General features: G+C 35.2%; 1 protein-coding gene across 1 annotated transcript in view; it reads left to right on the top strand.

Annotated features, from left to right (window-relative positions):
- The window catches only part of LOC145688944 (putative glutamate receptor), a 134,768-nt gene that overhangs the window by 97,186 nt on the left and 13,838 nt on the right, over positions 1 to 23,744 (top strand). Inside the window, exons 6-9 of the mRNA XM_081763109.1 lie at positions 1,877 to 2,050; positions 4,375 to 4,610; positions 7,554 to 7,771; positions 20,263 to 20,522. Coding sequence (XP_081619235.1) covers positions 1,877 to 2,050; positions 4,375 to 4,610; positions 7,554 to 7,771; positions 20,263 to 20,522 — 888 coding nt within the window. The remainder of the gene's footprint in view (positions 1 to 1,876; positions 2,051 to 4,374; positions 4,611 to 7,553; positions 7,772 to 20,262; positions 20,523 to 23,744) is intronic.

The raw sequence follows: 23,744 nt of genomic DNA, 5'->3' as shown, positions 1-23,744 counted from the left end.
ATATTATAAATGGCTATCAACATAAATGAAAAGGAACTATACACACTTCATCTTACATTACGTTACTCGCTTCATCACATACTGTATGTATACGAAAATGTGTGATATATGCAGCTGATGCCCCGAGTCCGGAACTAACACTTTTTTGTCTATTACGTCTAATTGTGACCAAATTTAGCGTCTCCAGTGTTTCCAATATGTTATATTTGTTCTGTTAAATGATGCTTGATGCATCTGATACTTTGAAATAACGCAATAAATTTGACGAAAATATGTAGTTATGAAGGAAAATATTTCCCTGGAAAGTATTGTGCAAGCAACAATTGTTACTATATCCATGATGTTATTTTTGCTGTTTTTGGATTATTTCCTTTCTTTCATACGGGAGGCGCCACTATTTACTTGATAATAAGACAGGGATTTTCAACGCATAGCCTTCCATGCGCTACAGGTAATCTGCAAAGATCTTTGCTGTGACCAAGATTCGAAAATTAAGTACCTAACCTAACCCGATTAAAATAGCTCTATATTCCGCAGTGTAGCTTAATGGTCTGCCAGACCCTAACAAAGTGGTTAATGTAACCCGCCTTGTATGACGATTGGAAAGTTCTGGCCAGTGGATGCTAGAGGTCTGCAAGAGGGAAGATAATCGGGTGGTAGTAAAACTGGCTTTGACTCCCCTCTCGCAAAATACTGACTTTGGGGCCCTTGTGTGACTTTTCCCTTTGAAGGCATTTTTTAAACTCTGAAGTGAGACACAAATATTGACAGAAAAGTAAGAAGGAATTTACTATTGGATAATCATATATCCAGTACATGTCGTACATACGGAATTACCGAACCTTAATTTTAAATACTTTACTTAGCACAAGGAACTAAAGCTTTTCCAGAAGTAGAAGTCCATTGAAGCTATGAACCTATTTCTACAATTTGAATTTGTCAATCAGTTTTGTAAAAATCATTTAAGGTTACATGACCATTACTATACATGCTTGTTAACTGTAATTGGATAGGATTTGAAATGAAATGGGTAACCAATTAGCTCCACTTCTCGTTCTTTTATAACATTTATTAATTTCTAAAGTAAGGAAACTATAATAATTTCATGATCCCCTTTTTTCGTAATAGATTCAGCATCCGTAGAATAGGTTCAATCTCGTCAGTTAACTACTATTCAAATCAGCAGTTGTTTAAATCAATTATTTCCAATTTCAATATTTACCGCTATAGAAGAGATACGTTAATAGATAATGGCAAGAGGGTTTCTGCAACCGATACAGTGTCTCAAGGCCTATGATTGCAAACTTCAACACTACGGAAATCGGAAGATGTTGAAATTTACTAGTATTTTCTGCACATCCGTAGAGCAAAAATGATAATGAAATATCAAGAAGAAATCGATCCACCTTCTGAAGAATATAGTCTATTTCCTCCTTCATCTCTCGATTGAAACTGGAAGTGGTTCAAATTAACGATTTCGGGTTTGAAATTTTTTCCCATTGGAACAAAAACACCAACGAGTAGGCATAGTAGCCTTCGATATCCATTCAGCGTCCGAGAAAGAAGTTGTTTATTTGATCTTATTACACTATTCCAACCAGTAGTTATAGTTGTACTACTTCAAGTTTGAGTATTGCATTTGTTTAGCTTGGAAGTCTACTATACAGTAGTTTCACACTGTAAAACGAAACTCACTTGTCATATGTAAAAATATCAACAATCCTAAAGTAGTTATTTTATGACAGAACATTCACACATGATTAATAGTGCTATCAAAATGTGCGGTATTATTAGATTTGGGCATATTTTCTATCCGTATATTTTATAAATGCAAGAAAAAGTATGATAAAAGAATATTGCTAGTTGTGTTTTGCAGGACAACATATCGGTTATCTGTAGATGGTAAATGGGGTTCAATAGAAAACGGAGAATGGAACGGAATGGTTGGAATGATTCACAGAGGAGAAGTAGATGTCGCTGTCTCTGACTTTGTTATTACAGCTATGCGTAGACAGGTCGTTGATTTTACTCATCCAGTTCTTGACTCAGGGTAAGTCATAATTTCTTAAACTTGATAAAATTTAGTTTTCAGGAATTAGCCCTATGTACTTCTACTTCCAAACCTTTACTTTTTTTATACAAACCTGACTGCTTAGTTTCTTCCTTATTTTCTTTTCTTTTTTCTAAATATCAGTTTGTATGTTTATCCCGTATAGAATTAGGGTTGCCAACACGGATAAATAAAATTACCGGCACTCGCCCATAATCTAGAAAACGGATGAAGAATAATTGCATTTTAAAACTTTCAAATGTTTTATTAAGCCTGTCAAAAATGCCGGTCAACCAGTAAAATACTTATCAGTTGGCAACCCTATATAGAAGCCTCACCATCGCTTGTCAAACTTCTAAATTGGCATATTTCAGGTAGTTCTGCAAGGATTGGCCGAAGACTATTTAGAATCTTGTACTTTGTAGAGATACGAGAAGTCAATGCAAATTACAAGGTGTTAATGAACTCCATCATAAATTTAGAAGTTGATCCCTTTTGTCAAATGAGAGAAAAAGTTTTTAATAAGTGTGGATTGGAAAACGCCTCCTTTCATAGTTATAAACCGTCGAAAATGCTAAAAATAACGTTTAAGAACGCCCTGTTTTGAAAATTAAGGAACATCTCCCAAAAGGTTCAAGGAATTATATATATATGAACTAGTATGCGCTCTATCTAAATATCCATGTTTTATAATACTGATGTCAAATTGTATAAAGTAAGTTGGTGATATACTTTTAAGTGTTAATTGAGTACTCGTTGCGTGGGTACCAGAGGGTATTAGAACGCTGAAGTTTTTATATATCATACAATAGGCACTCCGACTTACATAATTCGCGACCTAAAGTTCGTCTGTCCGGAAATTAATTATTGTGAATATATATTATTGTGAAGCGACTGTACGTTGCAACGCGCTCTATACATCAGGAACCATGGTATTATACGCCAACTACCAAACAAGTGCTTGCTGGGTTCTCTCCGAGTTCTCGGAAGTGAAAGATGGGCGATTTCGTAAATCTCCGTTTCGTCTTTTGTTGCAGAGTTCATTGGAACAAAGATACGCGATCAAATTTTGTGTGAAACTCGTCAAGTGTTTAGTAGAAACTTTTCCATGGGTTTAAGAGGCACTCGGGGATGAATGTTTACCACAAAGGGAACTCTACTAATGACAAAAGATGTTTTTAGAAGGCCATCAAAAGGTCGACGACGAAGCCTGCGCTTGACACCTGTCAACCTCCTCAGACAATGACAATTTGACTCTGTGAGATAACTTTTGTAAACAGACCGTCTAATTAGTATTCGTTTGATTGCCGAAAAGTTAAATATTTCAACAACAACTATTTATGACTTAATAGCTTTAAACGCATTTTCTGAAAAGACCTTTCAGGATACCTTCACGGATTGGAAACCCTACTGACAAAGATGTATCAACGCAGGACAATATTTTGAAGAATTTTAATGTACAGTATTATTGTTCTTAGTATTACGTAAATAAAATGTTTTTTTTGTCATACTTGTAGACTTAGTGACATTACTTTCCATGCAGATCTTGCATAGCAGTTGCGTAAATCTTGAAATATTGCAACTATAGAGCAACTATAGAACATTTGCGTCTTAAATATCCACTGCAGTATGCAAGGACATACGTAATATACATTTTCTGTATAAAGTAATATAAAAGAATCTTTATGTATAAAATGCATATTTTACATACGTTTATTGTTTACATCCTAGTACATACTGCTGCGTGATGTTTGATTTACAAAATAGCTGTGTAATTTTGCAAATCAAATATAGACAGTTCAAAAATAGTCAACTCCAACTTAAGTAGAATTCAAGATACGTATAAATTTACGGAACACGTTACTTATGTAAATCGAATGATTAGTGTACACTCATTTGCTACATATTTAAATATCATTCAATACTGATTTAAACTTATTACTTGCATAAAACATTCTTTTCTTTAGTTACAGTCTTGCACACATAAAAATTAGAAGATTAATAGTAACAAGAGTTCATTACACGAAAGCTTCTACACATGCTCACCTATTTCTGAAACAGAAATGAGACAACAGTATTAGGAAGAATACCTTTCCGGTCATCTATCAACTATTTCACAAAATTCAAAGGCGAGCACATAGCTCCATGCAATTACTGGCACGAAATTACTGGCACTGGTCAATTAAGCAACCATATCTTACGTACCACTGTATTTGATGGAACAAGATTTAGTATTATCAAATACGGATCACATATTATCTTTAGTATTATTGTTTTCCTAGTTGTGTTCTTGTTTAACATTGTACCTATTATTTTTGATTCAGAAATCGCTTGTTTATCGCCAATCCTTTGGATGAAAGTTTGAACTGGACTGCACATTTGTCACCGTTCTCCGCTCGTTTATGGTGGACGATTTTGGGTATTCAATTTATGTTTGCAATATTTCTGAGTGTTGCCTACTATTGTGGGCGTTATATTAGTTCACAGGAGATTGAAGGGCCCTACACGTTTTCAGTGTACAACAGCATCCTTTATGTATATGGAGCATTTTGTCAACAAGGTAAGTGATCATAAAATTAATGGACTAAAACGAAGGGAAGTTATAATGCTTGAGATCTGTAATAAAAAGTTTACATGCTTGGGAAAGGGTCGTGATTTAGTTTACTTGACACATGTTCTAACTTACTGCATAACGTGAGCCATAATTCACTATCAGTTACTCAATTCTCAATTAATTACAGAATGAAATATTAACAGAACCAGCAGTAGCTGATTGAATTAAAAAATATATTATAGTGTGGTTGGTGACAATTCATGCTTCCTGAATAGTATGTGGCTCATGCATAATACATTGGAATAAGGGACGATATGACAGGATTTAAACCTTATTACATTTGTATACAAAGTAATCAAAGCGTGAACAATTGTTCGTACTTCAAAAGTAGAGGTACCATTGAATTGCCCAGCACATTCACCTTTTTCGAGCCTAATGGACTTTTCTGACTAGGAAATAATGAAAGATAAAGAATTGCATTTTTAAAAATATAGATATATATGTAACTTAGAACAGCTTAGGCACTACCTCTGAATTTGATAAATCACCATCCAACAGCACTAGTGATGTAGTATGTTCTGTACTGTGTCCGTTTGTGGATTGATAATGACGGACACTACTTTGACCACTCTGCTTATGAACTAAATTTATAACTTTATGTTATGAAATAACTTGTAATAATTTCATAGTTTTCTGCTTGACAAATAATTTGTTTCAAATATCTTTGGATAATAGGCCTAATTTGCTATATTATTTAATCGTGACGTACTTTTTAGTTTTGATAGCTTCGTGTAAGCCTGAATTTTAACAATAAAAGTTATTTACAAAAATGAAACAAGTATCCATAGACGGGATTGGAACCCATGTTAAAATAGAGCATTTGCGAACAGGTATTCTCTGCTAAGCTACTACTATGAAATGTTCCTTTTACTCCTCTTGTTTTGGTAATTATACGACCTCTATATGCTTCGATCGTCTGTCACACAGTTCGCCAATTTCAATGTTTAAATTTATTTTTGTTATTTTTGTAATTATTATGTACATACCAAATAACTTTAATACTTTTAAGGTAACGTAAAGATAATTTACTCCTTTTACATAGTGTGCATGCTACTGTCTCAAAATGTAAGGAAAAAAAAATAATTTCTTTGTTTGCAGACCTATGAGAATTGCGAAAGATTTAGATTCATTTTTTGGACTTTAACTCTGGAAGATTGTCTGAGTTTCAATGAGCTGAAATGAAGAAAAATATTTTATACAAACACATAGTAGTTATGAAAACATTTAAGTACAGTTTGTCTCTAATTTTTGATGGAACGGTCAAATAGTATCAATTACTTTCTAAAAAGGGAGGTCTTGATAGTTCTTTTTCTTTTGTCGTTCCGCAAATTTTCTATTACTTTAGCTAGGTTTGTCAGTTGTCTGCTTTTAACATTAGTTTTCTTTTACATGAAATTCTATGGTTCCAGTGATTCTGAGATAGTACATGGTATATTTGTGGCTAGAAAGTCCTGGTCTTAATTTAACCAAGTTATCAAAAATCAGAGGTATCATAACAAGGGACTGTGTGCTTCAACCCCGGCCCAAATTTTAGAATGGGTACCTAATTTTGGTAATTTTCTTACCTGATTTTGGGAATCATAAATAATTTCCAGTTAATGTAAAATAAGTGCCTTCTTTTGCCATGATCTACTTAAAATATGTCATTATAGCAAATCTAACTATGATAACATGTAGCTATGGTAGCACGGAACAATAGATTCTCTTATTTTGACGTCAAGGTTGATAAAGTAATTTTCGCCTTTAAATAATATTCTATAATAATGTAGTAAATTGCGAAACACTTATCAAAGTTCATTGAATTTGCATTTTAAACTAACACGTGCTCAATAAGTAATAAGAAAGGACTATCAATGTTCGGTGAATTTGTGAAATAAAGTTTCTCTAATGAATGAATCTGTCAAAGAAGACCGATACTAGTATGTAATATGACGTAACACATGTATACATCTGTAGTAAATGGTATAATGAGAGTATACAAATACATGTAACATGATATCAAATGATTAACTTGAGAAGGAAAAATGCTGGTGTTCGTTTTAAAACATATGATCAACGTGTATATAAACCAGGGGTGGATCCAGGACGGACTTCTGGGTTGTAATACTGCTAGTTAAAGCTATTTTTAAGAGCTCCAAACTCTGGGATGGGTTTTATTTAATATAAAACAAGAAAGTTTCTTTTTCTGGGATGGAGGGCCATTGCCCCGATCGCCCCTCCCCTGGATCCACCCCTGATATAAACCTGTATATAAATACATCTATATAAACAAAATTATATGCTAAGCTATTGTATTTCGTGCGCTGCGCTTAATGTTTTCTGCGAAGTTCGTAATGCTGTCTCATATGCACTTTACATCCGCGGCCAGTCAGGCAGGCAATCTTGAGACGAGATGGTGTAGCCTATTCGATATTTTGTTCTTTGTTACTTGTTCATCGCATTTGCTTACTTGAGATCTCGTCTCTCCGTGTCCGATCAGATTAGAACAGTGAATGTTTCTTGTTGTTTTCCGTGATCATGATGCGTACAGTGCCAACGAATGCTTAAATATATGATAATTGTTTTTTGTTAAAGAAACGTAAAAAATCAATTTTCCGTTAGGTTTCTAGGCACACGTGAATGACAATCGTTTAAATGAGATGAATACGCAATGAACAACAAAGAACTAGACATGCACATCCTCATTCCAAGATCATCAAACTGACGACCAGAGGAAGTATATTGCACACAAGGCAGTATTATCAACTTCTGCTGGAAACATTACTTGCAGCGCAAGAAATACAATTGCCTAACATTTAATGTTGTTTATATGTATTAATGTTGAATGCAATATATTGTAGCATATAGTGTTTCATTATTGAGTTCAAAATACAATAAAATATATTGTAGGTCATGAAGTTACTCCATATTCGCTTCCAGCGAGAATCATCTACATATCAGTATATCTGCTAGGCTTATTTATATATACCTCTTACTCCGCCATCTTAATTGCCTTCCTAACTATAAAGAAGAACACTCTACCATTCACTACTTTCGAAGAATTATTAAAAGACGGAACACATGAAGCAGGAGTATTGGCTGGAACTGCAGAGTATAACATTTTCAGGGTAAGCAAAATCATAGAAAGTGGAAAATAATTCAGGTTGAAGGGTAAAGAAAAAAAAAGGAATGTCCATGTGTGTGCTTTAACGGGTGCTTTGCCCTATATGTTGATGACTTTTGGTACTATTTGAATGTATATGCCATGCATACGTAGATGTAGAAATGACCAAGGAAAGAGGAAAAGGATTTGACTAACCCTGTTCATTTTATACGCGGTTTTCAATAGTAAAAAGTCGTTTTTTCGAAAATACAGTTTTGTGACATTCCTTCTTTTTCCCCCTTACTCTTCATTTGTAAAATTGATGGCGATAAGCTAAATGGGGTATACATCACTTCAGTGTAAGTTTTCGAAGGATAGGCATACATTATTATATTATACGAGGTATGATTACAAAGTACGGTAGTAAGCTTACATGAAATTAGATTTAATCTCCTTTAAAGTACTATACTTGCATAGAAATGTACTTGTTCCAACGTTGAATCCATAACTGGAAACATTTTTGGAAGGCTTCTTTTGGAACAGAGTGCAGCTGATATCTCATGATCCTCTCAATGTCAGGAATAGTGTCAAAACGTTTTCCTTGAAGCACGGTTTTAATTTTTGGGAAGAGCCAGAAGTCTCAAGCTTTTAAATATGATGAGGAAGGTAGATGCGAACAGATAGGAACACCTTTTCAAGCCAAAAACTCGCGGATGAAGAGGGAGATGTGTGGCATGGCGCGTTCTCGTGGTGAAGTAGAAAGCCATTTTCCCATTTAATCGGCGGTTAAAATGCTTTTCAGGAACCCATACGAGATGTTTAGTTCTTCGGAAAGCTCTCAAATAGTCATTCGTCTGTTTGAACAAATAATTCGTACCATTTTTTGCACGTTTTCTTCTGTTTTTGGTGGTCGAAGAACGTCTCGATCGTTTCTCGTTTTCTACCGACTCCTTGCCGCTTTTCAATTGTTTATACCACTTACAAACAGTCTTCAATGGCTCCGCTTCATCGCCATACACTGATATTTTGACATCTCATGAGCTTTTTGCACGTGAGGTACACTTTTTTTTTGCAGCTTAGAACAAAACTAAATGTTGGCGCGCGACAGACACTCTTCACATGTCCTCACACTTTTCTGCCTCTGGAACCCAACTAACTTGTTCAAACTTGACACATACTGTATCAAAGGTTTAGTCTACCGAGCTTAGTAGTTGAAATGGATACAACATTGATAGATGGCACTGTGCAACTTTATTCACCATACTTTTTGATCACACCTTGTATTATGACACAAATGCTGCATAACAGGACATCGTGGCTTAGTGGTGGAGTCCCCACCTCTAGTGCGAGGAATCCCTGGTTCGATCCCTGTCCGTGTTTGCAATGGATAACAGCATGTCTGTTCGATTTCTCGGGGTTCTCCAGCTCTAGTTCCACTTATTCTGTTAGAATTATTAATGAATATTTTCTGTTAGATATTCATTACTGTAGTTCTTTAGCCCAAAGGGCGTAACGTGGGACGTAAAAGTAGACATTTCGTTTCGTTTCATTTCAGTATGCAGTACGCAAAACTTAAAAAAGTAAACGAGAACCAAAACAAGATTTGCACAACAATTATTGCTATTACAGGTTTCCAAGAAGTGGTCAATATCAATACATCAATATCCCAGAGATCTTCTTTATTCAAAATAATAAAACCTCCAGCAAAATAAAAACACGGATAACTTGAGCAAACTAGTAGGCTGCTTTTAATTTTACAAATGTTTTCTATGTTAAGTTGAATATATTGGTAATAAGTTTATATGTTAAATACGTTGAGCTATGCAATTAGCACAGATGGAAATTTGATTTTTTTGATCAACTGCTGTGTCACCTAGTAAAACTACTTCCTTAAAGTGAGACAAGCGCATACGTAAACTGCTCTAGTGAAATGAATATTTGGAACTTTGCACTCTTAAATTAAAAGTCTTCAGTAAGATGATTCTCAGAGTAGTTTATAGTTGTATAGCAAAAACTTTTCGAACTGCTGAATGTTTTCTTGCGATACAACATTATTTATGTTAATGATCGACATTAAAGTCTTTTGGATGTGCATTGCCCAGTCTATATTATTTGTGTTACTATAAATGTAGAGGTATCCGCAATGATGACGCTTGCGATGTTGTAGTATCCGTACTTTGCTGCATTGAATAATAAATGTAGTATTGCAATATTTTGTTTAAAAACTATATATTGGGTTGGGGACACTGTTCATCTGGTAGCATTGTACAGTATAGCAAACGATTTTTCCGTGTATTGTACACAATTTAAAAGACTTGTAACCAGTTACTTTAAAAGTTACAAGAGATGTATAAGACGAATGTTTCACTTAATATTTTTTGTCTGTGGTTTTAAGCTGACTAGGGAAGAGGTTTGTCAATAACACGTGCAATATCCTCTTCAAGGCTTAAATGTTTATATTATCATATCGTTATTCATAATTCTTTTCTTAACTATGTATAAAACATTTTCATTATAAATGATATAGTATAAACGTGACATATATAAATAAAAGACTAAAGTTACATCTGCGTAGATTAAAATTCACTTACTTTACTTTTTTCGCAGTTTCAAAACAGAAAAGTTAAGTAGGAGAGAGGGGTGGGGACATTGGTACACGGGGCACATAGGTACGAGGTAGATATTTTTCCACTGTGAAGAGGTAAATGGACAACAGTTTGGTTTTGGCAACATTAGTGAAAAACTAACGTCTTGAGGCATAGTTGATGGATGGACGTAGTGTTCTTTTCTCTGTGCAGAGAGAAAGCTTGATTTCTTAGAGTAAAAGTAAGTTTTCACTTATGTTTTTGTAAGCTTATATTTGTAATAAGCACTGGATTTTTGAAAACTTACGTATGTTGCATGAAAGTGTAATTCTTTTCAAATAATTTCATTTATGTTCAAATGCCCTGCGTGGAGTAATTTTTCATTTATAGGAATTAATGATCCTGAAGTTCGGTTGGGGCACATTAGTACACACGCATGTGGGGTGAATTGGTACGGACCAATGTGCCCCCACTGCTCTGTCCCAATCTATCCTTTCCATTTGTAATTATAACGGTAGACTACTCTTTGTGTATGTCCCATGTATCACAGTTTTCGTTGTGATTAACATCAAGTAGAAAAAGTTACTAATAATATGGGCTATCTCATGTGTGATTGCTTGATTTCCGTAATCAAAGCATAAAAATAAATTAACCAAAATAATATGGAAAACTTTTCTATTATTATATTTCCGACTCCCCGGAACTATAGGTATAGACGATAGGTACACAAACTTACGAATGGAAAATTGTTTAACCATTTAGGAGCCTTGATAGTAGAAATGTGAAGATTCTTTACCCCAGGTCATAACATGCTATAGTAGTCGCGCTCAGTCGTGAAGCTTGGGCTCTAAACCAATCATAGAAATATTTCGCTTGAGCTCCAACACATCGGAAAACTTCGGTACAATTCGTGGAGTCGCTTCCCGAGCGCGCACGTGGGGAAACGTCAAACAGCTGAAATTCACCAACAACGTTGCCAAACATATAAGACATAGTTAAAAAAAAAAAAGAGAGAGAGAGAGAGAAAAGAAAAACATCTTACCTATTCCAGAGGGACAGCAAGTTGTTCTTCCTCTTCATCCTCTTGTACATCTTCGTCTGTTTCTACGTAAACTTCGCTCTCCGTATCGCTGTCTTGTAAATTTATAATAATATTTTCCATTGTGCTATCAGCAACCACTTCGAGACGAAAATCTTCGTTTTGTAGTTTTTCCGCGTGACCAACATATGTCTCCCACAGATGTATAGATACGCTGTCCAAAGCAATATTTACGAGATTTTCTACATCGTTTAGCCTAAACGTGTTGTTTTTGTCTGCAATCGATCTCTTCACTTGTGCCCATATCATATCTATTGGATTGTAGTGGCAATGATAGGGAGGCAGTCTGATTACAGTGTGCCCAAAACTTGAAGCAATTTCGTCCAATTCGTACATTTTAATGCGAGGTTTGGACATCTGTACAGTTTTCAAAAGCTCAACACGGGTTTGCTTCGGATCGTGTGGAATATTGTTTTTTGATAACCACTCAATTATGTCATTTTTCTTTGTGTTCGTAGTTGGCGATCTATTCAAGATTACTGAGTGGTAACTCATGTTGTCCATCACAATTACAGCATTTTTCACCTCTAAGTCATGTAACTTATTAAGAAAGTTTAAAAACCATTCCTTGAAAACAGCTGCATTCATTTCATGGTGGTAGTCAGCAGAGCTCTGTTTTCCGCGGAAAACTAATTTGCATCCTGGCACAAATCCCCTTTTCCCGGAACACACATGGCACACTATTATTCTTTTCCCTTTTCCGACAGGCACGTTCAAACCACCTCTTCCGTCTTCGTCTTGCCACACCTTGGAATTAGAGTGGTTTTTGTGCACAAATGTCTCATCAAGGTAAAATATCTTCCGCCCCTCTTCTCTTGCCTTACAGAGTTTGTGTAAAAATGTTATACGCGAAGCTGCAATATCGTTTCTTTCAAGAAGGTACTTTCGACTATCTTTTGTATTCCGGTAATGGAAACCCATTGACTTCAAAATGGAACGTAAGGATGTTGCTTTCCCCTTAAAATTAATTTCACTCCTCATCACTATTAGAATCATCCAGATCAGTGATAACTGGTCGTCTGTTTATTCGTTTCCTTGGAGAAATGAAGGATGTTTCACCTGTTGAAGCTTCCACTCCCTTTGCCTCTCCAGTTATGCGTTGAACAGAGCTCCTGCTTACCCCACAAGCTTCTGCAGTTCTCTCCTGCACTTTGTTTATGTTGATTAGAGGAGCTCCTGCTTTGGCTTCTTTTTTAAAAAACTGGAGAACACTATATACAATACATCTCCCTTGCTTGTGAATCACCTTCTTATTGTTTCTAATATCACTCATATTGCATATCCCAAGAACAGAACAGAAACGCAAGGTGAGAAAGGGAATAAACGAATTCAATAACAAGTACGCGTATAAGAGTATACATGTATATCACATATACACAGAGGCACACAAAAACACTTAAAAATTACCAATAATAACACTGCACAACAATAACCACTATAACAATTATTCTAAAACGGTAACAATAACGCGAATAGTAACAACAAAAATATAACGCAACAATAAACAATTAACAAAACGAAACTTGGCGCCAATCCGACAACACTGTACTCTCGGGAGATGTCTTCCGTGTAGAGCGAGAGACGACACTGACAAAATGTGATGGGTGGGAGTTGACGACCGAAACACACCCTCGCGTTCTATTGGGTGGTGAAATCGGCAGATCTAGGTCAAGCATCACGACTCGGCGCGACTACTATAGTGATTTTAATAGGCACATGTTTAACAAAATCAACCTCAAATATATATTTGTACATGGACACTAAAAGCCAGCGTGTAGTAAGCGTCATATTTATTCGACTTTCAGCAACCTATTTGAAAGTTATTCGGCAAAGTTTTTGGAACTTAAATATTAATATTTTTTTGGAACTTAAAGCTAACCATAAAGTTCTGTCGCTTTTTGTGGAGGTCTGTGTTTAATTGCCCCTCATACCGGGAGTTGAATGCGAATGGAGATAAGACAAAGGTCAATTCTTGGTGTGGATATACCAACATACTATCTTCTTGTGGCACTTCAGTTACACAGTGAACTTGCATAAGGGCAGAGTAAACATGAGACCTCCATAGAGAGCCCTAAGGGCGAGTATGGTGTACGAGTTCAAACTGGGGTCAAACGCCGCTTTAGCAAGAGAGAAGATATGCCAGGCCTTTTGTGAGAGTGTCGTGACTACGCGGACAGTGGAACGACGGTTTAACAAGTTTGAAAACGGTGTCGAAACACTGGAAGACGCACCATGTGCTGGAAGACTAACTGATGCACAAAATGAAGATGTTCAGGCAGCAATTAAGGCGAACAGTGGCCAAACATGTGAGGAACTGAGACTACAATTCAGTGTGAGTGAAGAAACCGTTGGACAGCACCTCCAACTTGGGAAGCACTACAAGTTGGGTCGATGGGTTCCACATGATTGGATCCGAGCCAGAATGCAACGCGAGAAGATACCTGTGTTTGTTTGCTGTCTTGCCTCAGGTAGGAGAAATTTGTGGAAGGGTGATGACATGTGATAAGTGGGTTCTGTACGAAGATCCACGGCGCCGTCATCATTTGTTAGCACCCCATGAACCGTTTCAAAAACAGCCAAAACCAGCACTGCACCAAAAGAAGGTCCTTTTGTGTGTTTGGTGGAATGCTCGTGGCATCGTGCATCGGGAACTACTACCAGCTTGTCAGAGCATCAATGCAACTGTGAACTGTAAACGGTTTGTATTCAAGAACAACTTAAACCTCTAGAGCCACCACATTTGAATTGCAAAGGGGTCCTCCTGTTATAGGAAAACGCTAAGCCGTACGTGGCTACAATGACCCGGGACACCATTCTATGGCTTTTATGGGAAACATTACTGCATCTGCCATACTCCCCGGACATTGCACCTACCTCGGTGGAATCCATGGCTTTCCAGAGCGTTGGCAGAAGGTCGTGGATGCTGGTGGGACTATTTTTGATCTTCCAGCTACATCTTAGGTTACTATCGATGTTCGAAGGTTGTGGGTGGAAAACGACAGAACTTTCTTGGTTACCTTTATAATAACAAAGCTCCGCCTCGTTTGCAGACAAGTGGAAGCTCGAACCAAAATTATAACATCTTTACCAGTTACTAATTGAGTTATGAAAGATTTCAAAATTTTGTAAATTGCAGGTAGCCCTTGGATTATTTACTGCTGTATTTTCCTTATAGAGACAGAACGTCATTTATAGTACGTTTTTATCTTCGTAAATAGCTTGCTGAACTTCTAAATTTTGATGAGAACACAAGCAAGCATTGGGCTTTTTATTTTTTTGTAACATGTTGAACTAGATCTATTGCATTACTAAAGATTCTGACAAATATTCATATTCGTTTGATGAAACATGTTTTTATTTTGCATTTTTGCTGCTGTAGGTCCTCAAATCTATTGTTAAAATACTTGAGTTTGTGGAAGTTTAATAGAATATTATATTTCAAAATATTTCATGGAAAAATAAAACAAAAGAATTACGTTATCTCTATTATCAAAAAGTCTCTGTGATATTTCACTTTGTTTGTAGCCTCAAGCCAGTACCAATCTGCCCCCACATGGTTAAGACTGGTACAGATTGCAGACCTTTCGCAAACTGTAATTTATTCCAGGTAGGACATCAGTAGAAACAATAAAGAATTACAGTTTAAGTAGGAAAAAAATCATGTTTCTCAAGCTGACGATATGTTCTAAAATCTCGGGTAAGTAAAAATCGTACCAATGTCTCCAATCTCCCCTACTCAAGAGCTGATTTTTCTCAAATGTAAAATTATGGAAAGGAGCAAATTTCATGACCTCATAATACAGAAATAACTATTGTAAAATAAATGCAAGATACCTTTAGGTATAGCTGTACTTTCGTATTTTCTATTTCACGTTTATATAATCTATACTGCAATAAATAAATCCGTGTTTTTATAGTTTCTAGAAACGACCTTTCGTTATTGTTTAACATCTCCAACAATATCATGAAATGTTCTATCAGTAACGAAAATGTATGCAATGTCTTCAAACAGTGGTCAATAGGAAACGCTCTAAGAGTGGCCACAATCTTCCTGAGTTTCTAATGTTTCCAATGAGTATATGGATAGAAATGACTTGTGTGTAAGGAGTAATGTGTAAAGTGTTCTAACACTGTTTAAAAGTAATTTCTGTGCTTGCGTATTCACTGAACACTAGAAATTCAGGTACGTTTTGAACCTTCTTACAACAGTTCTTATTAACCACTCTTAGGAGCATTCTAGATATTTTTTGTCCACTGATACAAAATTTCAGAACATTGTGGAAAATAATAAACGATGACCAAATGTCATTCCTAAAAATAATGTCCAAAACATGTTCAAACTAATTGATTGTTTTCTGCAATGTAGAATGAAGGAAATATGTTGTATTGAGTCGTAATCAAATGATGAAATGATAGTCATATCATAGGAAGGAATTCAACATGTGACTTTTTTTTGTCAGCCCAACCAACAGATAACATGTCGTGAATATTACTCTGAAACACATCTTACTGCATAAAATCAATATTAGGGACAGCGTTGCCAGATCAAGCATAATGATGCTAGATCTAGCATAATTTGCATGTCTTTAGCATCTAGCATCTTGGTTTTAACATCCTGCCCAAATCTAGCATAATTTCAGCAAGTTTATCAAAAAGCCGTAAAAGCTGGAGATGAGAAAGAAGTTGGTCGTGGGAAAAAAAGAACGGCAGAAATGTATCCTCTTCCATTGATTCATACAGTTGGTAAACCATACAGTCAGTCTTATTTTCCCAAGTAAGTTAGAAACGGCTTTGTTTTTTTTTTGTTTTTTGTGGCTCCACCCAGGGTTTTCTAATTCTTTAACTGCGAGGCATGGGCGGAGCTATGGGGGCCATTCTCCCCCCAACTTATTTGACAACTTCACCATCTTTATTTCTGACTTCATGACCATCTTTATTCCTGAAATGAAAGGTCCGAGATCGAACAAAAATCTCCCCCCCCCCCAGCAGACAATTCTTAACTCAGTTTAAGCTGCGAGGTAATTTTCTTTCAAAATATGTAAAAAAAAAAAAAAACACTTTGCATTCATTTATACGATACATACGCCATTGAGTCTGGCAACGACTGCACTAGTTTAGTTGAGTTAAAGCTTTGGTGCGTGAAGTATTGTGTTCTATCCACGCATTCTTGCGTTCTGCGTATTTTAAGTTACGTTATCGATCGTATTTCAACTTCATTTTTTTTTTTTAAAAAACTTCCTGAATTAGTAATTATGAGGATCTAGCATAATTTGACCGAATCTAGCATAATTTCGATCAGATTTTGGAATAATTCCAAGCTGTGAGTCTGGCAACACTGATTAGGGAATATCTTTTTTTTTTTTTAAAAAAAAAACTGAAATTGTGATGTGTGATGTGAACATTTATAACGTGATTTCTTTTACTTTTTATATTATTGTAATTTATTTCTTTTTCTCTTCTTTTTTGGCTTGTGTGTTATTATTTTTCTTAAATGTTCAACTACGAGAATTATCTCCCATTTTTATATCGTCGTTGATACTGAAATACAAGGTATGTCAAAAACCAGTCATGTCCAGCGATTCATCATTTTGAAATCAAAATAACCGTCAGCAGCTGCCTTGAAGACGTTCCACAAGTAGCAGGATGATTATTTCCACTCTGGAAACACAGCTAATGTCAATAATGTTCACAGTTGGTTACAACAGCATATTAATTTGCTCTCCTGTAAATTGGACAATAACAACGACAATATGATAATTTTGTAGAAAAGAAGTTTGAAAAAGTTATTATGTTAGAATTCCAAACTATGCTGTGCTTAAGAGTTGGAAGTTTTGTAGCACAGTTATGTTCGTCTGTCTGTCTGACTGTCGACAGTCGACTGTCGAAAAGAGCCGTTTTGGAATTGACTCAATATTTAAAGAGAAGATTTCGACCACATTTCTCTACTAAAATTGGAAGTGCTAGAAATTTACTAGTACTTCCAGTTTGAATATTGGTCTTCATAGAGCAAAACCTGTAAGAGATAGCGAGAGGTGGTCATCTGAAATCGACTCAGCATTCGAAGAGTACGTTCCATTATCTTTGTTCACCTTCTATTCAAGCTGGAAGGGGTACATATTAATAATTTCGAGTTCCATCTTTGATCACCGCAGATTGAATACGGTGTTAGCCAACGATAAGTAGTTCTTTTTTTTAATCGATTCAGTGTCCTGAGAAAGGAGATCATATTCATCCGCATGTCTCCACAATAACCAGAAGTACATCTAATAGTAGAAATTTGTTAGTACTTCCAGTACCAATATTGATCTTCACATAGGAAAAACAGTAAGAAATAGCGAGTAATGGCTTTTTTGATTTGGGATCAGTGTTCGTGGAACATGCTGAACCTTTCATCTCATTACTTTATTCCAATCAGCAGTTATACATGTAACCCCCTACTTCAATTTCGGTATTGAATTCTCATAGTTTGGAAGTCTATCACAGTTTTATACTGTGAAACAAAACTCACTTTGTATTTTCTCCATCATTGCTGTCTGTCACTCATGGCTAAACTACTCTAGCAAAATAAAGACTTTTCCTCTCCCACCCTTGTTCCTCCGAAAATATATGTAATGTAGGGAACCTAACATCTCGCATTCTGGTTCTAATCACTGTTTTATAGAATCACTGTGTTATAGTGTTTTATATGTATACGTGGGAGGAACAGAAACTAAAGTTACAAGACCGATATTTCTGGAGTTTCGTCTCTTATAGAGAAATGAGTGGTGTGCTATAATTTTAATACATGGAATTGGCAACTGTGCAGAGTTTCAGCCACACGCTACCTACAGCACTAGTTGTAGGTAAACACAAATAGCAATTCGTTTGGAAAGCCGGTCTCGCGAAGAAGTCCGTTCAGTTATTCGATTTCTATGAGCTAAACATGAAACTGTGCTGAAATTCACCGATAAGTGGTAGAGGTTCATTAAGAGACTGTAACGTCTCGTCAGCATTTTGCAGAATGATGTCGAAAGTTTGCGGCTGGTAAGGAAAACGTCACCAACGAGAAATGCATACAGCCTAGAAGACCACCACGCTGTTTGAGCAGTTTCACTGGGACATCATCGACCATTCTTCCTACAGCCCGCACCTCACTCCAGGCGACTTTATTCTGTTCCTACACTTGAAGAAGTACCTAGGAGCACGAGAAGGTGAAACACTACGTGACAAAGTTCCTGAACCCGAAAAGACAGAATTTTTACTAGGACGAGATTTTCAAACTTACCCCACGATGGCACAAGTGCCTCACCCAATATGTAGACTATATCGAAAAATAATCTAATGTATGGATTATCTGTTGGCTCTATTAAATAATCTGTGCACTGCAGGCTTTGTAACCTTTCTCTCTGATCACCCCAGCCTACAAAATCAGTGTTGCAGAATTCCCTAGTCTTCGGTTAAAATAAATTGGGACTAGTCTTCTATTAAACTTCGATAATCATGATCATTAAATGTAGCAACAATTTTGCATTTAATGCATTGACTTAACTTGCTCCATATATGATTTATTATCCATTGATTTATATGAAGAAATGTTCCTTTGTTTTATTTGAAATGAACTGAAATTTTAACAATTTCATTTTACTGAATTCCTCTTCAAGTCTAGTTAAATGTTCCTTAACCTTATGAAAAGTTAAATTTGTGATACATAATTTTAGTATTTAGCAATGACATTTATTTTAAGGAATAATTTATTCATTTATAATGCAAATTCAGTAAAAAGAAGTGATTTTTCTTTGGCAATTGTGAAACTACGGTAGACTTCCGAACTAACTGAATTCAATATTGGAACATATTTATACTTTAGAGGTGCAATTAAGTGATAGAGTCACATAAAACCTGTTAAGTATTTATTAAATTTCCACCATTTCCGGCTTTAGTAGAGAAATACAGAAGATGATGGAACCCTTTTTTAAAACACTGGATCAATAGTCAAAACGGTTTGTCGCTGCTTTTATTTATGACGATATAAGCTGAAGCTAGAAATGGACGATTTCTACCACTTCCACTTTTAAGATAAGGTTTACGGAGGAGTTGGAATGCTGAATCGATTTCAAAACACGCTTCTCGATAAATTTAGTTCTTTCTGTTCTATTAAAATCAATATTCAAACAAGAAGTACAAAAAGTCTCAGAACCCTCGTCCGGTTTTCCGAGTGAATTACAAGTGGAGATAGTATGTTTTCTTAAGACGTTGAATCGATTAGAAAAGTTCCTCCTTATTTATTACTTGTTTTGTTCTATGCCGATCATCGTTGAAATTGGAAAGGTCGATTTCTACCACTTACGGTTTGATGAGAAAACTAATGAAGGAAACGAAGGCTATTATTTGTACGGTCAATAGATTTCAATAAAGTGTTTCTCTATATCTCTTACCGTTTTTGGTCTGATTCCTGTCACCAGACATAGAGACAAACGGACAAAGAAGTTCTACAGGACTTCCGACACTTATGCTTAGTATATTTAGAAACAATATGAACTAAGAAACAAAGATGTCAAATGTACTTATCACCGTTATCCCTTTGGAGACGAGCTTGGAATGTTAAAACACAGTCGATCATCCCGCTGAGGACATGTGGTACATAACCACATCTGGGCGGATCGAAAAGGCGTGGTTTATTAGCTTCCATTGTGTTTAATTTGTCAAATAAGTAATTTGACACCCAATCATAGTCTTAGGTGAGTTTTAGGGCGTCCATTGTTTTCGTCTCTGAAGAAAGACTGATAACCATGCTTATCAAAGTTATTGATTACTAAGATTAAAATTTTCCTTTGCTCTTTTTCCTTTTTTTAGTATTCTACAGATCCAGTTTTGAAAGAAGTTTTTGAAAAACTGATGCAGAAGAGTCCTGAAAACTTCCCTACATCTGTGTCTGAAGCATTGGAAATTATTTGTAAGAAGAAATATGCATTTGTGTATGCCGATTCAATTATTCGTGGCCTTCTACATAACGCGCCTTGCGATATTATTTCAGTCTCTAAAGATTATTTCAACAGTGCAATTGGAATTCCACTTACTAAAGAATTTTCTTATGCTAGATTAATAGATTTCGGGTAAATATAATATTATTTTATTTTATATTATTTGAACACAACTTGAATACTAACTATTTGACTCATTTATTTCAACAACATAAAAGGAAAGGGAAAATATCAACTGATTCACCAACAAAAACGTCATTATACATTATTTTTCTATAATTACTACTTAAACCTCTTCATCTACACATTATTTGCGATTGATAAATGCGCCGTTTCATGTAAGTTTAAATACTTAGTATTACACATTTGATTTGGTCAAAATTGCACTCTTATAAAAAGTACACATTCTTTTACACCCTACCTAATTTCTAATGAGATTATGAATTTTTTCGTTAGCAGAAAAATTACTAGACCTGAACGGTTTCTGCTGATGGTATTATGAAAGGAGATTTCTGATAGTAGGTTTGGTGAGGCTATTAAGTATAGACATATATTAAATATGTAGAAAATACAAATGTTAGATCTCCTAGTTTCAAGCTTCGCTAATAAAAAGTGTAAGAGGTCTGTGTAATTTTTCATGTTTTGCCTGATTCATTGTAGATGCCTGATTCATTGTAGGCCTAGGTTATACAACATACAATCTATTTTAGTATGGGAATTCCAAATTTGCTGCATATTGTAGTTTAGAATGTCTACACGACTTCAAAAGTGCATTACTACCTGCAATTCTTATCCTGCAATAGTAGACAACCCAAAAATAAGGATCATTGGGGTGGTTAAGAATTAGTAAGGCGTTGGACCAAATCCCAATTTTGTTACAAATATATCTGTGTGGCAAACTGCAAATAACAGAATAAAATAAATTGTTAAGAATGACAGTTTTATTATTGTGAGAGAAACGGGTGACAAAAATTTACAAAATGATCTTACATTAAGCAGTTCGAACAAGATGAATGGTAAGAAATAGACATCACAGGAAAGCAGTTTCTCTCCTTTTTCAAAAAAAAAAAAAAAAAAATCTCGTAGAAAGAGGAAAAGGTTACATAACGTGAAGGTTTAATACCTAAGTATAAAAACTTAACAACACAAAAACAAATATCCACAAGAAACGGAAAGAGAGACAAATACAGACTAAGGGACACCATTGGTGTAGCAGACTTGCGGGCCTCCCATGTAGGATAAAGAGATGGGACCCTAGTTGTAATCCCAATTGTTAAAATAAGTATAATAGAAATAACAATAATTACTATTATTAGTGAAAACTTGTTTCCTTTTCAAATCTCTGACTGCCTAAGTGCATGTCTGTATATACCTGTCATGTGTGCAGTTTTTGTCAATGAGTGGTCCGAAAGGAACAATTAGCATGGAAATCTCCGAGGGGAACAAAAAGTTTCTTATGGGAAGTTCTAGGTCACAGCTCGAAGCACTTGCTCTTGACAAGTGCTTTTTTCTTTTTTTCGGAAACAGAAAAGATTTGGCGCCTAAGGAATTACAGTATATAATATTTTGCAAATTTGCAAGTGGATTTATTTACATTGCAGTTTGTGGTAATAAAGAAATTGTATTTGTAAGACATTATTGTAAAAATTAAGTTTTTTCTTCATCCATTGCATGTTATAGGGGCCACCTACTCCTTTCCCCCACCAAGATCGATATTAAAAATTTAGGATATCGATATATCGATTTTAATATATTTTGTGATATCGAATGTTGATATGTGTCAATAATGATATAGACGATATGGATATATCGACGTATCGCACAGGCCTACATCCGAGAAATGATGCTTGAAATATACTGTAATCAATAATCAAATTCTAAATATGTTCTTTCCAAGGTTGTGGGGAAGAGAGTGAACAAGAACAAACATTCTAAGGCAAAAAATTGTTAAAATAAAAGTAGTTATACTTCCCCCTTAATAGAAAGGTATTACTGTAATTTATCTTTTATTTAGGTTTCCGATTGTCATCAGAAATCAGCGGCAGTACATACTTTACATAGTATAAACAATATACTCTATAATTTTTCACAACTAAGCAAATCGGAATATGAAATTCTTATGATATTAAAGTGGAATGTTATGCAAAATAATCATAATTCATTGTCCTTATTTCTGTCAGTAATTTTGACACAGACTCAGAACTACAAGACTAATAGAACAAGAATTGAGATATTTAATTCCTTTTTTTCAGACTAAAAGACTGCAGTTTCCTGAGATTGTCATTTTAAAAAAATATATAAGTCCCGTATCATGGACTAATTCTGACTACTGGGGTTTCGAAGTAATGGGTACCCGAAAGTATAGTTTGTCGAATCTCAAATCTCGACAGTTTGTTTAAAGAGATTTCACATTTCATGTTGTTTTATCTTTGCTACAAAACACTTCTAGTTGACTCTATTTATGGTGAATTACTGAACTTATACACTCTGCATAAAAAAGCGACAGCTAACACCTTGCAGCTAGGCCATCCAATATACACCTTATTATCTCGTGATCGTGTCTGTCAACTCTCTTTCCTCCTTTCCTCTCTCCCATATTAAAATCAGCAACAACATGTGCACAATTCTAATTTCAAAATATACATATGTTACTGTCAATAAAGTGAAAGAATAAGTGAGACGAAACGAGGTTCATAAGTTGATGTATTAATAAACTTAAACATATCTCAATGAAAAATTGAAACCAATAGATATTTCTTACAGTTTGAAAATGAGACAGTGTGAGAGAAAAGGAGATAGAAAAAAAGAAAAGGGATCACAGATAAAAATATTGGATTTAAACGTAGTAACGTAGTGACTTAACATTCGTTCGGTTGCAAATTCGGTAGTGTCCATTAAACGTACTGATTTGAAATACATTATAATAAACCTAGTAGGTTGCCCGTGTTCATTCTATCATTGCGAATTGCAGCGTTATATCCGCAATAACTGAATGGAGAATGGATGTTTGGAACAGACAAATGTTCACAAATGACTAGAAAATGACCCCTTTTTCGTTATTTGAAGAGAGACTTTATTTATAATAATTTGGCAAAATTTGTTTCCATCCTATAATTCAGTTTATCCTCGTATGAAATGCGAAATATACAAGATTTGCTACGTCTATAAGGAATGAACATCCAATTTTCCTTTTAAACTTTTGAAACTTTTCATCATGATACAATTTGGACTTTTAGTGTAGGCTCTATCTGATAGAAATTTAGTAGAAAAACATCATTCAATTTTCTTTCTGTCTTTTTTCTATCTTTTCTGATCTACGCTACCTACTAGGATTATGTACTTCAGATCAGTACA

The sequence above is a fragment of the Thermobia domestica genome, chromosome 7 (genome assembly GCF_964235325.1).
Source record: "Thermobia domestica chromosome 7, izTheDome1.hap1.1, whole genome shotgun sequence".
Classification (NCBI taxonomy): domain Eukaryota; kingdom Metazoa; phylum Arthropoda; class Insecta; order Zygentoma; family Lepismatidae; genus Thermobia; species Thermobia domestica.
Note: the sequence above shows the minus strand (reverse complement) of the source record. Positions and strands in the feature narration are given on the sequence as shown.